Here is an 18,437-nt window from a genome sequence, read left to right on the forward strand (position 1 = left end):
CACGTTCATGTGTATTGATACTAAATGAGCTTATAAGTTCATAAAAAACATAGACTTGATGTATGCTGCTAGTTATAACAACAACCAAAATGTTAAAATTTATAAATATGATGTAAAAATGGAATGCTATATAGCTATAAATGTGATTTTAAAATAGAATTCTCTATAGCTACTGCATAAATCCAGCATGTAGTCTTCTCTGTAGCGTGTCCTGTTCAGCTAGAAAAAGATGCAGTACAAATAGGTGATGAAAATTCCTGGAGACATGAAAAAACTTTATATGAAGGCAGGTTAGGGAAATGGATACTAGACAATGTGAGGATGGCATATAACCCTATGTTATACTATTTAGGTCTAATTTATCCGTTTACACAACACAAAAAGGTAAACTAGTCACGTTGGCAAGCAGCAAACCTACACTGATGCAGTGTGCCTATAAAAACACAAGGAATCACATTGTTCATAAGGCTAAAAGGTTGGTGAGTTACCAAAATTTGGGTTGTATTTTTCCATTTTTATTTTATATATGTGAAAGGGAAAATCTGCATATTTACTGTTTACAATGTTAAAACGCCTCCAGTAAAACTAACCCCAGACCCCAACAATCTTCCAACCTTTCTCATTACCTAACATTGTACAGCAGTAGAGCTGGAGAAGAAACCTGAACATGGTCTAGTAGGCACAGTTTACTGAATTAAGAAAAGAGGGGAGTGGTGGTGAAGTAGAAAAAAAGATAACATACTAATTGGCATGACAACATATAGTCCTGTAGCAATCATACAGCAGTTAGTATTTTATATAGAATGACAAATTCAGTACAGTGCCTGAGAGGGAGACATCAGTCTTGCCACACTTTCCTGTCACTTGCAACAATATCACTGTAAACTGGCATGTGTACGAGCCAAACCCCAAAGAATAAAAAGAATTGGTTTGCTAAAAGAGCATACAATTGATTGATTATGCTTGGTTCAGACTGGCTGTATCAGAGGGTCTGATTGCAGAGCCAACATGACTTTTTTCTTTATTTAGTGTTAGGCACACTCTAACTTCCATTTCCTCCCAAATAACAAGTGCTCTTTAAATGGAGGAGCTGCATCTTTGAACCTGAATAAAAGGGTTGTTGTGCAGCGTAGGATTTAGTAGATGGGCTTAGAGAATCTGAACCTACCACTAGTCTTTTATTCTACACTAGGAAAAGCTTTGCCATTTTAAGGCTTCTGTTTGCTACATACCCTATTAAGAGCACAGTAGTCAGATGTCATTCTGAGGAATCGGGCAGCTTAGTTTCCAATGACATTGATTACACTCAACAGTGAGAGGATGAGAAAGAGTGGTGGGTGGAGAAGTGAAAAGGCAGTGTGAGGCATTTCAAGGAGGAGGTTTGCATTCCATCACTTACATGTGGGTGACAATCCCTCTGAGAAACAGTTTTTACTCTGAAGTGGAGCAGAGTTGAATCTTCTATACTCAGGTTTAATCTCCATTCCTGCAAGTGCAGCCTGTAGTCAAATGTGCTTTTACTTAAAACAAAGAGAAAACAGTAGCAAGAAGCTGCATCTTTAGAATGGAGCTGTGATTCCACAGAGAGAGACCCTGGCATGTTAATCCATGGCAAAAATGGGTGTAATTCTCAATGACCACACTGTCTGTTTACACAGGGGCTGAGCTAAACCCAACAATGATACACAGTGCTGATCAAAATCAATTATTTAATCCTTTTCAGATTTTTGTGATCTAACAACCAAAGATGTTTTTGTTAATAAAAGATGGCGTGACAAAGCTGTGATTGTCACTGAGCATGACTTGCTTTGAGATAAAAATTGCAGCAAGCACTCATAATCTTATTTTAGATAAATATTTCATCTTGTTATTCAGGTGTGAATATTAGTGAGTTGAATAAATACGCAGTGATAGTTACCAAACTCTGAAATCAAGTCTGTTTTTAGAATTGGAAACAGCCTGATCTATCTTATACAGACAACAAAATCATAGGGGCAAGAAGTCTATGTTTCTTTTTACTGAAGTTTACAAGGAATCAATGTCATCAACAACCTTGATTTTAGTTTCTTCATATTTTGCATGTACTTATTTTAATAACAAATGAAAGCAGATGAAAAAGGAAACTGCGTGGCACAATCTGCAAAGCATGTAAGTATTAAAATAGTTAACAAACTACTAAACCACACTGTTTTCTTCTTGCATCAATTGACTTGAGGCAGAGTAATAGAAACAGTAAATGTTTATTTTACTTTTAAACAATTAATGCTGATAAAAGGCCTCAGGGTTAAATCTGAAAGAAAAAAAAATTGAGTCTTTGTCTCAGATTCTCAATGTCATTTATGTCAGTATAAGTCCAGAAGACATGGGGTTGCTTCAAGATACCTAATTGCTTTCAATCAGAATCCAGATTAACTGGTCCCTAATATTCCTTATCCAAGTAAAAATGCAAGCCTAGAAGTACGGAAATATTCTGTCAGTAAGAACATCTATGTTAACCATTTGAATACTGAAGTCAAAATCAGTTGCACAGAGACAATAGCTCTGTCCAATGCTCTTTACTTTCTTTAAGGGCTGAAACATTGTTTGGGTTTAAGATGCTCACTTATCTGTGTTTGTATTTTAGTGTAAGATATTCTGCATTTTTTATCCTACGACATTTCCTAATAGGTAGTATTAGGAATTAAGATAAGTGATTTACAATAATATGCTTAATACCCATTAATTTTTCCTATGTTTCCTTCTTCTTCTTTTGTGAAAGTACCTGTGAGAAAGTATGCCTATTCTAAACTTAACAGTCCTTTGAAGTCCAAAATAACAAAATTAGGACTTTGAAAATAACAGGAAGGCAAAAAATGGCTTTTTTAACACATTGTCAGGAAGTGAAAATTCATATTTATGTTTCCCTGCCTTTTTAGATATCATAGAAATTGTGTTATTCCATTACCAAAAGACTTTGCATATTGGTATGTGTTTCTAAGGAAATACCAGTAAAGCACTGTAATTTAAACTTACATTATGCTTTGGGTTTCCTGTCTTTTTCACAATTGTTTATTTTCCTTTTCCTAAATCAGTCCATTGGATTAAAAAAGAAAACAAACATAATAGCACTCTTTGAAAGCCAGAAATTGTTGATGATAATGCAGACAAACAGTAATTGAGTGTTGTTTCAAGTGGATTTTCCTGCTGCCTATGAGCTCAAAAATAGGACAGTTTTATCTGCTATGCTACCAGCATTTTATGTGTATGTTTGTGATACTTCATATAATTTTCACGTGTTTTGTTTCCAGTTACTCTACCTTCTGATTTACATTAATAAAGCTTTTGGATATTCCCAGGTGGAATGTAAGTATTACTTACATATTACTTACATAATCTAAGTATTACTTTTTGTATTCATAAAGTGAATAAATATAAAGTTTAACATAAATCTCCACGTGTAACTACATGCACAGTGACAGCTTCAGGCCTCTTTGTTTTCATCCCCAGCTTACTAGGGCGAGATCAGCAAGGAATGTGCAAACTTTCCCCACAGGAACCTAGAGAGACCTTTTTTATTTCTCTAAGAGTGCTGCCAAGTACTTCAGTGCTTCCTGATTTTTGTTTGTGTTTTGGTTTGGTTTTGTTCTAAACACAACAAAACAGTTATTGCCAAAGAGAAGCCTGAAGGACTTAGATTATATACATATATGCATACATATATGTGCATGTGTGTGTATGAAACGGAGAGCATCGAGAACATCAGCAGGCTGGGAGGTAGAGGAAATTGGCTGGCATCCAATTAAAGAAAAGTCCAGGCATGAGAAAAAAGAAATTATTTATAGAGGCATTTGATATAAGGTAAAAGAGAAAGTCTATATGCTTAGAAATTCTTCCTAAAACCAATGATAGTATGGGATGAGAAGTAAAAGAAAAGTAATCAATGGGCTTTTAGTTTTTAGTCTGGAAAACTGTATAAGCCGTAACTTTCAAGTTTGGACTTTCTAAGCCCTTTCATACAAGGGGCCTGCTGGGGATCCACATTCTTCTGCAGTCAGTATGGGTGCTGAGTCATCAGGAAAGTTGGCCATTTGGTTTTAGGTTTCTAAATATAGAGGTGAACATTTAAAGCCCTAATCTGGGAACAGTGGACACTCGTATGCAGCTGTGGTGACCTGAATGATTTAATTCTTTGCAGTGCTCTTATCAGAACCAAAGCTGTACACACAGTCCTGACAAACTAGCTCCTATGACAAAAAATAATAAAAAAATAAAAATCATTAAAAGAAATGGAGTAGCAAGTTTCAGTCTCTGCTAAGCATCAAAACTCTCTCAGGATAGCTCATGTCCTCTCACTTTATGCAGAGGAGGTGGAACAAGTAGACCTTGGGGGAGGGAACAGAACAGTACCCTAACTTAAGGAAGGAAGCTTAGGTTAAGCCTTAGAAGAGGTGAATTTTAAGTCTTCAGTTGGGTTTTAGCTATTGTGTTCAGGAGGTAAAGGAGTGTGACATTTTGGGAGTATGCCTGGAAATTGTCAGTTCTCTGAATAAATATTATCAGAGAACTTTTGTACTAACTTTACCTTTGCAATTGGTATGTTTTACCCACTTTCAGTACATGGGTTGGTGGGTTCTTTTAATTTCTGAGGAACTTCAGCACACTTCGATTGTTTGGGACCTTTGCTAAAATAGGTCCTTTGACATTCAAAATGCCATGGCAGAAAATCAGAATTGCAAAAAGGTGCTTTCCCTTTCACTGTAGATAAATTTATATAATCCAGTACTATATAGTAGGAGGTCCTTCTTAAAAAGGCGAGGGTTTGCATTGGTGATTCAGTGTTTTATTTTGAGAGCATGCTGTGCTGTCTGTGTAGATCTGAGCTGAAGAAATGCTTGCTGAGTGCTTCACCACCTGAAAATATGGGGCAGGGAAGGAGAAATCCTGTCTGGTCAACAATTACATCAGTTTGGCCAAATGTGTATGTTACAGGCAGCAGCGTCGCACCTCTCTGGGAGGGCAGGCCTTGGCCACTGAGTGCATGGGGTGCCACTGAGGTGCCATGACTTGCTCCTTATTCTCTCTGCATAGATCTGCATTTGCAGGACAGGGGCCTTCTCCCCACCCAGCTACCGAGGTCTTGTAGGAAAGCAAGTCCTTGAATGCACTGATGAGGTTTGATGGGTATTGTTCTGGCAGCCCAGGTACAGCCCAGGGGTGCACCAGTACCTGGTTCTAGTTTAAATGAAGCTTCATTACTCAGATTGATTACAGTCCAGGTGGCCAAAACTCTTGGTGATTTTTGAATTAAGGGAAGGATATCTAGCAAGTGGATACACAAAGGAAAGACTGTTTTGAGGGAAAATAGGTTTTTTTTCTGTAAACTTTGTACCAAACTCTCATCCTGAGTACCCAGAGTGTGTTTCAAGAGCTATTTTTTGTAGGTGAAATGGCTGGGAACAGAACTTCTTAACAGGGTGCAAAAAGCCTGTAGCTGTGTTAAGCAACAGTGCTTAGCCATTGCAACCAACATGCAGTGCTTTTGTACAGTGGTAGTTCACGTGCAGCTGATTGGTTAGTTAAAAAAAAAAAAGTCATTACCTTGCTAAAAGATGTGAGCTTCAAAATGAAACTGCCCCCATTTTCTATGAGAACTTAAAACATGCAAAGTTTGAGGTTTTAAAAGCTAGTCAGCCATGTGTGAGTTACAAAACCACAACAGGCTAGCAACTTCTGTTAAAATTTGAAATGAGTGGTTTTTATTTGCTTCTAGCTCAAAACCAACTTCATCAGTTTCCTTCCAACTGGTGTAAGACTATGACAGATGGTTTTAGAACAAAAGGGGATTTCTTGACAATATTACAAAGAATCTCCTGATTAAACTAAGGTGGAGGACTACACTGACACTTCTCAAAAAAGGTACTTACTAGTCTGCCCCTAGCCATAGGCTTCTTGTCTGTTGCTCTGTAACACCTGCTGAACTTGTGGAGCTTCTCAGCATCATGTAGATGGAGTCAAGATCTCTGGGCTCCAGAACATCAGTACCTAATATGTGACCTACAAGTGCATGTCTGTTGCCTGTGATAAATACAAAAAAAAGCAAGAAAGTCCCATTTTATTTCACTAGGGGATGAATTAGTAAATAAAAAATACCCAGCCTTTTTTATTGGGACTTTATAACATCTTCTTTGGAGATGGCTGAACCCTGTTTTTAATTATGTACAATATGTTGAAGGTTTTGATTTAGGGCTTGATTGCTAGTCCTTACTATAACTCTCTTTATTTTGGGTGCTGTCTTTGCACAGGATGAAAAACAGAATGTATCAGTTCTGTTGTTTATTTACTTTTAAATTGAACTTCTTACTGTTATTTGTCTATTTTATACCTACAACATTCAAAACACTAGTTATTTCATGTGTGCTACCATTAATATATAATGGATGAGGCCCTGGTCCAATTAAAAAAAATAACAGAATGCACCTGAGATGAGACAGAGATAGGAAATCTGACTTGGTGATTATCTGACATATAGCAATAATTCCAGCTTAAACTCTTAACATTGTGTGACCAGCTACTATGTCTCATTTGAACCTGGTATGAAAAGAAACATGGAAAGTACAAAATATTTTCTGTATTCACAAAAATGCTAGTACTTTTCTCCAGTGGAAGTGATTCCCCTGTATCTTTACCGGGGAGATACACACAGTTAGGTAGCAGTAATTCCCAGTACTACCATTTGGGTTTTCTCTTCTTGTGGAATTCAATGCCATTTCTTTTTCTTTGTCTGAAGTCCATAAAGTTTCAGTCATCCCTGTTAATTCTGAGATGCTGCTGTATGAGTTGTGATGAAATTAAATTTCCATAGGAAATGCAAATTTTGTGTATAAACTATACTTAACAGATTTCTCTGATGAATGTGCCAGCACCACAAAGGGCCCATAGCAGCTTCCTAGTCAGCAGCTACTATTATGCAGTGTTTAATTTATGCACTAATATAGTCCCTCAAAGCATCTCTAATATGACAATATAACATAACAAAGCATGATAGGAATCTCATGATTCCTAAGAGCCAAATATTGTTCTGACCGATAGGAGCCAAGTTTTGCCACTGACTTCACTCAAGACAAGGTCTCATCATAAAGAAATTTCAGTCAGATCTAGCTATTGTACATACCTGTTCAGGTAGATCTGTTGACACTTTGATCAGTTTAATATCAAGTGTTCTTGGCCTACATTTTCTTTTTACCTTCTTCGTATTTGTGATCTAACTCTTCCAGATAGGAAAATGTAATATTGCGAAATGAAAAGGAAAGAGAAAATCCTGCAGCTTGAGTGTATGTGTGCATTGCTGCATTGTCAAACTCGCTTTTTTAAATTAGTTTTTCAGTTCTTCTTAGAACTGCTTTAGTAAGAGATTAATGTTGGTGTTCAGCAGTCACAGGACAGAAGCACTCAGAGTCTGTATCTGCTCCTTATAGAAGAGGCCTGTAATAGAAGCAGCAGGATGACAGAGAATTTTGAAAAAGGACACTAAGCTGTTCTGTGTTCTCATTTATTAGACAGGGAGTGGGAACTGAAGAGTAATCTTTAAGGAACTCAAATCACACCTTAATAATTTACATTTAGAAAGGATGTTCCTTTCGTGTTCAAGCGGTTTATTGAATCCGCATTAGATTCCTGTAAATGCTGCACAGCTTTTGCATCTCCAGTATTTTGCCTAAATGAAAGACTAACCTGTGGAATCTGGCTTGGCTATATTACATTTATGTTTAGTCTGATAGAGGTGATGAAAGTCATTGAACTGCGTGGCACAAATTCCCTCGGTCCTTTAGAAGCATCTTTAACAACAATCTCACTTGGATGTTCAGTGACAGGAATTAACATCATTCCTATACATGGGAATATGTGTCTGCTTGAAACAGCCTTCTCAAATTCATGTTTCAGTAATCTTCTATGAGGGCAGAGTGTGGTGCCAAAGGAGTAAAAGCTGAATATAGTTTTCATTCCTGGGAGAAATTAAAAATCAGGGAAGTGGTCTGAATGCTTAGCAAGCCTGCCTTCACTTGGATACTACTGACCTGCCATACAGAAACCTGAAACAAAGCTCATTTTACTGAATAATAGTATTTTGAAAATGGGTGGCTTAAGGAGCTATGGGGTTGGTATGAATATGGACTAAGCTCATTTTTTTCATCTTGTGTACAGTATAAGTTGATAATAAATTCTTCCTGCAAATAGTGGTCATGAGAAGTTTTGCCCTGGGGGTCAGACAAAAAACTGTATCAGAAGTGTAAAAGAAATCTTGCTATGTATGTGGGACCTCTGTATAAAACACCTATTCTAGTCCTGTTCTGTTTCGCCATTTTGTGTAGATCAGGTTAGTCTTTGTGGATAAGGTGGTATTTAACAAGACCTGCAATGTTTTGGGATTTGTGATTTTTATGGGATTTGTTTGTGATTTGTTTGTGATTTTTATGCTAAAGCAAAATCATATTGAAATCAGGTATGAACATAGTTTGTGAATTACATTTGTGAAGTGCTTTGTGGAAAAATACCCATAATCACTAACACGTATTAGGGATTTAATATTCTACTTAGTATAGCCAGCATTAGACATATATCAGATCCTAAGTAGCATTTCTGAGTTTATTCATAGCAATAACTCCTTTTTATTACTTTATTTTATTATTAAGGCAGGCTGATAGCTTAGTCATGGTCCTGAAAAGCAGGAAAACGCTAATGGCTTTGTGAACTCTGCACTCACACTTTCTTAATGGGAGCTTTGCCATAACATTGCAATTGTTCTTTTGAGCCAGAGTCTGGGATCTCCTGAGTTATTCTGAATGTGTGCTACCCTCAGTTATTGGCACCCTGGTCCTCAGATGAATTTTTTTCTCCCACTGCCCTGCAGCTTTCCTTGCCAAAAGACCTCCTCTTACCATTTACCATTTATCTAGAAGGGCTAGAGCTTGAAATCACAGTACTGAAAAGTGAAAGCTTCTACAAAAGAGAAATAATCACTTATTTTTTTTCCAGAAAAACCCAACCCTATGTAGTCTTTGCTTTCATATTGTTGAATCCCATGCCAGGAAGCTATCCAATAAACAGTTTGCCATGGCCAAGCATCAGGACCAAATAATAAGAGACATGGATAAGATAACCACCGTTTTAAAGGACTGCTAAAGCCATATATATATACAAAGGATTCTCAGACAATCTGGATATTTTATACCTGTCACATCAGCAAAAAGGGCATGGTTGCAATCCTGGAGTTCAGTACAACTGCTTAACTGTAACTGGCTATGAAGCTGTGTAAGAAATTGTCCCATCCTGATGAATATCATTTAATCTCCCTCATTTATCAACTCATTGTTATCTCATGGTTGGGTTAGAGGGAGAGTGATGTGATAGCAGTAACTTTGGTACTTGAGACTCACAGCTAACGTAGAACAATGCTGTGTATTCTCAGAGAGGGAGGATACTCCACATTTGTCTTCTGCTCCTTGATCTGCCTGTTCAAAGAATAATTAATCAACATCAATATCCTGCTCTATATTCTCTAGACACTCCAAGAATGAGATTTTGAGTTTTTAAGGAATCTACTAAAGTTCAGAAAGAAAACATAGGTCATCTGGAACAACAGATCTCTCTGCAGCGATGGCAAGGCTTGACTGTGTGAGGACAGAATTCTTTTGGAAATGGTTCAGCTTTGTCTCAGAACCTACAGGAAAGGAACACATCTTTAATGCCTGCTCAAACATAAGTACCCATATTTGTGTGCACATGTATGTAAAACAACATAAAAATTCCAAAACAAAGCAAGCTGACTTCCCAGCTCCATGCAGACAAAATCTGAGAACTGCATAGATAGCAGTTGTATTGCTTTACACATGCCTGAGATGTGGTCAGGAAACAATAGAGAAATATATAAAGAAATAGAATGAAAAAATAGAAACTAATGTGCAGAAATGTCTTGGGTTTGTTTGCTTCTAAATAATGTTATAAATAGATGAGTATGTGCAATTGACTGTGGATTATCCTTTGCCCATGAGCATCTAAAAACTTGATTTGGATCAAGTTTTATGTGATATTTCTTTCTTTCTTTGTATTTTTTATATTTTTTAACTTTTTAATAATTTGGCATACAAGATTTTGAGTGTGATGTGGTACTATGATCAAAAAGAAGATCAAAATAATGACTAGAGTTAAGTGAAAAAGAGAACTGGCACAAAATCTGTATGGAACAAAGAAGTCACATTTATTATCCAAAGTACAACTCCCATTGGGAACTTGGGTAGGTATCACACAAATCATGATGGAATAGGTCTTCTAATGAAGGACCATTATTATGGGAAGCAGGTAGTCTCCATTTAAAATAAAAAGCTAGGCACAATTATATTAGTTGTTAGCATGCAAGCAGCTAAAGGAGCCCTCTGTGTTATTAGGCACTTCCCTTACTACCTAAAGTGGAATTGTCTGATAGGAAGATCGGGTAGGACTTTCTGTGAAAAAATGCAACTTGTATACAGAATTGCTTGTATGAGTCTTATGACTGATTTTAGTGCTTTAAGGTTAAGTTTTGTTGGCAATGAAGCAAGTATTTTGACTGTTCCTGAGGTGTGCAAGCTTTATTAAGTACACTAGTAACGAGTAATCTGAAAGCAAACTATGTTCCCTTTGCTTCCCTAGGATCCTTTAACCTTGACTGAATCACATGATCTGAGACAGGCATTGCTGTTGTTTCTATGACAGTTGAATGTGAATGGTGACTCTATCTTTGGAAGGCAGAAAATGAGATGCATTATCTTTTAGTGGTCAGGTCTGATAGATAAGCTTTTCTTACATGTTGGCATTGACTCTTATATAAGATTTTGCAAAAGTGAGAATAAGTTTTCCCTAGAGAGACAGATGAGGAATAAAGGATTAGTACGTCTCTCCATACAATAACACCTACTGTGAAATTCTATCCCTATTTATAACAATAAGAGCTTTGCTACTGACTTCAGTAGGATCACAATTTTACCCCTAAGGTGCACTTGTGCTTTCCTTGGAAAGCTAATGTATAAAATATAGCTTCTGCCAGCACATCATCAATGTGATAGCATAGAAAGATGATAACATTGAATGACATCCATAGCCAATAATAGCTGCTGCAAGTATCCTGTTGAGCACTGTACCAATGTTAGTCACCAGCTTTCTGGATTTGTGTTGAGATTATTTTCTTCATACCTGAATGAGGTAGACTCAGGAAGAGTTGGGATTCCTTGTGGGACTTTGGGGTTTGCATTTATTTATTTTTTTTTTAACTTGTCAATGAATGTCAGATGTGGTAAAGCTTCTTTGCTTTTTATTAATAGAGCACAACATTTATAACTAAGTTTTTAAAGCCCTTCAAGGCACTGTTTAATTTTTCAGCTCTCTTTCTTTGGTTCTGTCTAGTTCTGTACTAGGTTCATTCCTCAGGTCTTGCCTGTGGACATCAGCAACATTACACAGGGTCTTTGGCCAGTATGTTGCCTACAAATCATGGATTGAAGACTCCATATCTTCCAGGTAAGACTAACATACTCTTTTTGATAGGGCTGTTTAGATGTTGGCTAAGAAAATAACTCTTTGATGTGTTTGCATGAGAATGAATCCTGTAGATAAAACTATATTGTGTAATAGTTTCCTGCAGCTCCCCAGATACCTGTTAAGAGTAGTCTGAAATTTAATTCAGCCTCTCCCTATGAAATTGGATCTCTACTTTGTACTTCTGATTGCTTCTCTCAGCTCCATTAATGACATGGAAGCACTTGTTCTTTCTCTGAATAGTGTCTGGGTGCCTCCTGCCAGAGGCGTGGAGATATCTTATGCTGAGCTTATACATATATGCAGCAATAGCAGCCATAATGTGCACTGTGTAGTATCTTATTCCAAATTAAGGAGGCTCTGACACATCAGTCAAGTTTTTCCCTGCCTGTATTTGATTGCCCCCTTAAAATCAGCTGACTCTCAGATCAAGTGGTGCCTTGTAGCTTAATGCTGAGCAGTGGCTGTTGCCTGTGTTAAGGAATTCTTTTGTTACTGTAAATGGTAAAACAAGACTAAAACTGTCCCCAGAATTTCTCTGCCATGATCCTCCCTGAGAAACTTGAACTTTCTTGACGGCAAATAGGGAAACTCTGAAGGAGTTTGTGCATGTGGTAGAGAGAACTTCAGAAGAAAAGGATTTTATTGAATAATTTCCAAAAATGAAGTGGAAAAAAAAATGTATACCAAACCAGAAGGAAGTGAACCAGTAGTGTGAGGTGACAGAGTCCTTTTAGAGTCTGAAGGTTCTGGAAGCTTTACCTAAGACTGGGCAAATTTCTGCATTGTGGTGTCAGATGTCACCATCCTGAGATATTCAGCTTGGCACAGTAAGACCACTTCATTGCCTCGTTTCATGCTACTGTGTTTCAGGCTATGTGCGGAGTATTTCCAGTATTTAGCCTTTTATATGGCATGTAATAGATTCTATTTCCTTATTCTTACAGGCAATATCTTTAGCAGTATGCCCTGAAATGCCTTATGGATTCAAGCTGTCCCTTAATCAATGCAGTTTTGATCTTTTTCTCTAATATATGAACTATGATACTGGATTCATCCTGGCATACATCTGTCAGACCAGACAGAAAGCATTCAGTTAAAGACACTTCATTACCAGAACGGGGCCAATAAATTGGCGACAAACTAAAAAAGGGGGATTGAAATATAATATAGATGGGAAATAGAGGATATCACAAAATGAGGTCATAATGGAGGACTTAAATTGCACTTTTATGCAGACAGCAAAAGACATCCTCAGAATATTCCTCAGTATCTGCATACTGATACCGACTTTCACAAATATGCAACAAATATGGATTGTTTGCTAAAAGAACAGCTATGGGTCAACATAACACAGAAAACAACTCTGCAAATATAAATATTTGTTATTAGTGGACAGTAACTGCTTCCTACCAAAACTGGCAAGAATGATGAATCCAACCCTCTTAATATTTATTGGAGAATTGGGAAGTTAAAGAGAGAGTGCAGCAAAAAACCTTTTTCTCCCTTCTAAAAAAATCAGCAAAGCTGACATTGCCATGCAGAATACCCCAGTGTACTGAGAGCTACTGGATGGCAAATCCACCAATAAAAAACACCAGTGCTTGATACTGAACCAAGAAGTGAAAACCACAAAATAAAAAATCCTGCATGGACAAAGGACATGCAGAACTCTTTTCCATTTGTAGCTTTTGTGATCATTAATACTGTGAAACACTGCTGGACTGCCATAGAGCAAATTATAAGCAAGAGATGAATGTGTCTAGTTTGATCTTCAAGCTGCTTTGATTAGGTGCCAGTAAGAGTCAATGTAATCTCTGCACACTACGGCATGGTTTAGTATCTGCTGTTACTTTCTGGGTTGGCTTGCAGCTTGAGTCCTTAACTTATGAACTTTTCCTTTTTTTGATTTAGCCTTGATTACACCCCATAAAATGTGATTCACTTGAACTATAAAATCCTTGTTTGTTGTGGTACTAATAAGCATTGTGCCTACTGAAAGCTGCAGTGGAAGAGAAAGGGAGGAGGCCTAAATAGCTTGACACTATCTTTTGTCTGTGTTGCAGCAAGGAAGGAGGAGAAGATGTCTAAGAATTGTCTTATCATATGCACATATACACAGACATGAGCATTTTTATTTATCTAATCTCTTGGATGCTTTTTCAATGCCTGTCTTAACCCCTTGTTCTTGAAGTAGGCAAGGAAAAACTGTATGACAGGCATTTAGATTTTCTTTCTCAAGAGCATCTAGTGTCCCTTGTGTTAAAAGGAAAATGGGACCATGTGGAAAGACATTTCAATTAACACATCAAAGGTCAGTTTGTGGGGTTTTGCCTATAGTTAAGTTCTAACTGAATTGCAGGACTGTGGGAATTTTGTGGTTTCCTATATGCTCATGTATTACAATCTTACCTCTCCTATTTCTCTACTGTCCCTCTGCTTCTCCAGAGGGGACAAATGAAAGCAGTATAATCTTGTTGAATACATTCTATGGTTCTTGCTGGTGAATTAGATGAACAGCTGCTGGAAACAGCCTGAGAATACAATTTGGTGAAAAAAAGATATGAGATACAAAAACTCCCTTATGATGATATTCGTTCTATATGCAGTATTATACCAGAGGGGTGGAAAGACAGGAAGGCCTAAAATCCAATTTTAATTTGAGCTGGTTTAAAAAGAAGCAATTCTACATACATTGCACCCACAAAAGCGTGTATTTATATGGACAAACTTTTCACTTTGTAGGCAGAAAGTGCATAGCTATGTGTATACGTTTGGGTTTTTGCATGTAAAGAACTTAGTTTTACAGGCATAACCATTGTACTTTCTTCTCAGTATTTCCCGAACAGTTACACTAATTCTGACATTGTATAGTTCATATCTCTTCTGTGTGCTTTAAACGAGGTTGGGAAAGGGGTGAAAGGCCTACCTTTTGGCATGAAGAACAATCAAAAACCCAATCCGGAAAATGAAAAGAGAGTCATTGGTATGTGTCAGTGTTCCTGCAATATCCTCCCGCTCGTATTTCTGCATTGTAAAAATCCAGCATGCAATTGTGTGTCAAGAATGGAAACTAAAGCTAATCTCCTCAGTTGCCTTATGAATGTCGTACACCAACTGAAACAATGACCATTTTGCTTTCTTGTCTTGCTATTTCAGTAAATTCCTTCTCTGTCCTTTTCACCTAGCAGTGTCTGGGAAACACATACAGAATTAAACACGCCCATCTACACAAGTGGGAGAGCCAAACACAAGAATTACACTGATCTTGGATAACTTACCATTTAGTGTAGTTTTGATAATTCACACTGTTTCAGAAAGGTTGATAAGAGTTTTTGATGGGGATCTTAGTAATGCAGAACATGTTTGGCCACACATCCCACATTTTGAACCAGATGTTTGTGATTTACCATCTTGTTCCCTTTTATCTCACTGCAGGCCAGTAGTAGGAATTGGATTGTTTTCTTGATTGATTGGTTGGAACACATGAAAACCATCTTAGGCTATGTATGTTTTGTAAACTACAAGCTTGGCCTGAAAACAACCATTTTAGAGTTCTAGGAAAGTAATTTTAAATAAATATTTTAAAATGTTATTCTGCAACAGATTTTTTTCATGTTTAGATGATTGGAAGAGGCCTTCTTGGTAGTTATAAAAACTGGAAAAAAATAAATATGCATTTTTTAAAATTCACTCTTAGAAATCACCTAAAAGTTTAATAGTAACCCAGAAGACTTCAACACAAATTGCGGTTTTGTTTCTTTAAAAGGGATGGCATTAGCTCTCAGGATGAAAGTGTCATCAGATCAACTGTAACTATAGCTTGACACTTCCTGCCTCTGTTCATGTGCATAGCTTGATATTATCTAAGTACTGGTAACAGTGATACCTAAGGCTACCATGGATAAACACAGAAGGTTTCTGATGACAGCCTCTTAAGCACAGGAGAAAAGCTGTTGTGTGGTTTATGATACCATCATAACCCTGAGGTACTGACAGAGCTTCATTCACAGTTTTTCTGTGAGTTGTTTTTCTATATTTCATGTTACCACTTTTGTTTCTTGTTGAAATCATAGATATTTTTGCTCTTTAAATAAAGCCAGATTAAAAATATACCACCATAGTTATTTTAAAAGAGTTCAAAAATCTCCATTTAACATCTTAATAGTTATAAAATGGATGTTCTGGACAACAGAACTGTATTTTAAGAAATAATGTAATTAATCAGGGATAATATTATTTTAGTTAAATATAACACAGTACTATGATTTTTGCCATGTCATTGATTGTATCACGCAATAATGCAGCCAACTCTACCATCATTATTAACAGAATATAGTGAATATTGAATAAAGCTTTTGCAAAGATATATATGTGCAAGCTGGCTAAAAAAATATATTAATAGAATATGCCATTATAAAAATCTGGGGTCTGTTTATCTGGTTTTGTTTGTTTGGTGGGTTTTTTTGACACCTTTATGTTTAAAAATTGCAAAAGCTTGTATTCTTTACTTTTTCATTTTCTGAATTATTTCTTATTTTACATGGCAGCTTGTTTTATATCCTAAGTCCTTTGCTGCCTACAACACCTGTACCGTCTAACCTATAGCAGCCAAGTTAGAGGCGGAAAAAGACCTTGAAAGGTCATCCCAGTCCATCCCTGTTCTGAGGCAGGAAATGGGTAACTGGCTCGTCTCTGATAGATGTTTGTGTAGGCTGCGGTTAAAAACCACAAATTAAGGGGATTCCACAACCTCCATAAACCTATTCCATCTAATCTAGATTTTGAGGGATTTTTTTGTTGTTTCATTTTTTCATCGTCTTCTTTGCTGCAAATTAAGCAATTACTTGTTATAGTTCAGGTAGCAACTGTTGATTGTGGCTTTCTGTATGCTGCCTTTAAAAATACGCATTTTCCCCCATTCTTCTTTTTCTGAGGAAGCCAAGCTTCATTCCTTCAACCTTTCCTTGTAAGTCATATTTTCAAAATAACATATTCCTGTTGATTTCATTTCAACTCCATCCAAATTGTTGAAATTGTTCTTGGAGTGCATTGCCCAGAATTGCACAGAATGCTCCAGCTGAGGCCTCAGCGGCACTGAAGATTGCAAAATAATTAGGTCCTGCATCTCACATACTGCACACTTCCTAATACATCCTGGAATGTGAAATGCCTTTCTGCAGCATCATGGTGCTGTTGACTCATATTTAGTTTGAAATCCACTTGAACCTTTCTATCCTTCTCTGCAATCCTGTTGCCTTGTGAAAGTGTCATCATATTACACTGATATACTCTGGTTTTTTTTTGTCATGGGTAGTACTTACTTTCTCTGTGCATAATATGAGCTTGTTGCAGTTATACTGTTTCCCACGTTATCTAAATATTTTGAATTCTGATCTGTTTTGCTATATACTTGCAGCCCCCTCCCAGATTTTTTGCAAATCTTACAAGCTTACTCCCTGTTCTACTATCCAAGCTGTTCAATGAAAAATGGAATAGAATAGGACAGATGAGAAATCCCTGAAGGATGTTACTGCACTGCCATCCTGCTTTGTCAGGAAACTGTTAATAAATACTGTTTGGGAGAAATATTTAACTAGCTGTGTATCAAGTGTTCCTTCATTTCATCTACACCTTTTTTTCGTACTGCGGGAAAATTATAGAGAGGACCTAACTAAAGCTTTGTTAAAGCACAAATATCACATTTCTGCTTTCTTGTTGTTCAGTACTCCTGTTGCCCTTTCTAAGAAGGAAATTAGAGCAGTTTGACACAATAATAATCCTAAAATTACATTTTGATGTCTTATGACTTGTTTTCAATCGTATTGTTATCTACATGCCTATACACTAACTGCCTAATAACCTATGATATTATCCCTCAGAGATGAAGTATTTATGGAAGTTAGGCCAGTTGAACTCTAATACCTAAGGCAGGCAGTATTTTCATCCTTTCTCTTCTTCTAGGGCCTTCTTTGTACTCCACAAGTTCTCAAAAAAAAAAAAAACCCAAACCCCAAAACCAAACCAAACCACTCCCACCCTGAATCATCATGCAGAGATTATAGTATCTTTTAAAGTGCTCCAGGGTCATTTTTAGCACATTCTCTTATGGAGACACAGTTTATATGATAACACTGAATGACCAGTCAGACCACACCATGCCTTTTAACTTGTTGCTCACTTTCCAACTGAACTGGACTGAATAGTTGTGGTCTCAAAGCTACCACATTTCTGTAGGTTTTGTGAAAATGAGCAGGTAAATAGAGTCTCCTCCATGGCAACAAGAAATTCAGTGTAAATGAAACCATGATATAAGGCACTGGAATACTCACAGAAGAACATTATGAATATTCCAGCCATAAATGTCAGTCTGAGCTTTCGCTCTGGGCTAATCCAAACAGGAGACACAAGGCTATAGGGAGGCAGCCTTTATCCACTGCATTCTGAACTACACTTTTAAGTCAGCAAGATTGGAAACTGACATGTCTTAATACCACTTAACCCATTCATTCCCTTTTCTGATTTGTGCTTCTTGGACCTTTATTAAAATCAATTGCTTTGCATATCTGATGCTAAGATCTTCGTAGACACATTAGGCAAAAAAGAGCATCGAATATTTTAGTCTTCTCTGTGTCACATTATTTGCTATCTTTCTTTTTAGATACTGGATTTGAACCTTCCTTTGTCCCCCTTAACCTGTGTGTGTAACCTTTTATTGGCTTTTAGGTCCTTTCCTAATTTAAGTCATTTTGCCTTTAGCCTTCCTGATTTGTTCCCCGTCTAAGCATGCTATTCTTTTAAACTCATTTTCAATCATCTGTTCTTGTTTCCACTTTTTTGTGTGATCCCTTTTTTTTTTTTTAGTTAATCGAATAGCTCCTGTTGAAGCC

At 36.9% G+C, this 18,437-nt stretch overlaps 1 protein-coding gene across 2 annotated transcripts in view; it reads left to right on the forward strand.

Annotated features, from left to right (window-relative positions):
- The window catches only part of METTL8 (methyltransferase 8, tRNA N3-cytidine), a 43,004-nt gene extending 29,509 nt beyond the window's left edge, over nucleotides 1-13,495 (forward strand). Inside the window, exons 8-9 of one of the 2 annotated variants that reach the window (XM_061342592.1) lie at nucleotides 11,416-11,529; nucleotides 13,462-13,495. In XM_061342592.1, coding sequence (XP_061198576.1) covers nucleotides 11,416-11,529; nucleotides 13,462-13,480 — 133 coding nt within the window. In that variant the 3' untranslated portion in view covers nucleotides 13,481-13,495. Of the gene's footprint in view, nucleotides 1-11,415; nucleotides 11,530-12,494; nucleotides 12,523-13,461 lie in introns of those variants that run through there. The other variant, XM_061342599.1, reaches the window with a different exon arrangement.
- The last annotated feature ends 4,942 nt before the right edge of the window (nucleotides 13,496-18,437 follow it).

This window comes from Neopsephotus bourkii, unplaced genomic scaffold (assembly GCF_033783945.1).
Source record: "Neopsephotus bourkii isolate Nb327-2 ecotype Australia unplaced genomic scaffold, CSIRO-AGI_Nbou_v1 NB_196, whole genome shotgun sequence".
In the NCBI taxonomy this organism is placed as follows: Eukaryota; Metazoa; Chordata; class Aves; order Psittaciformes; family Psittacidae; genus Neopsephotus; species Neopsephotus bourkii.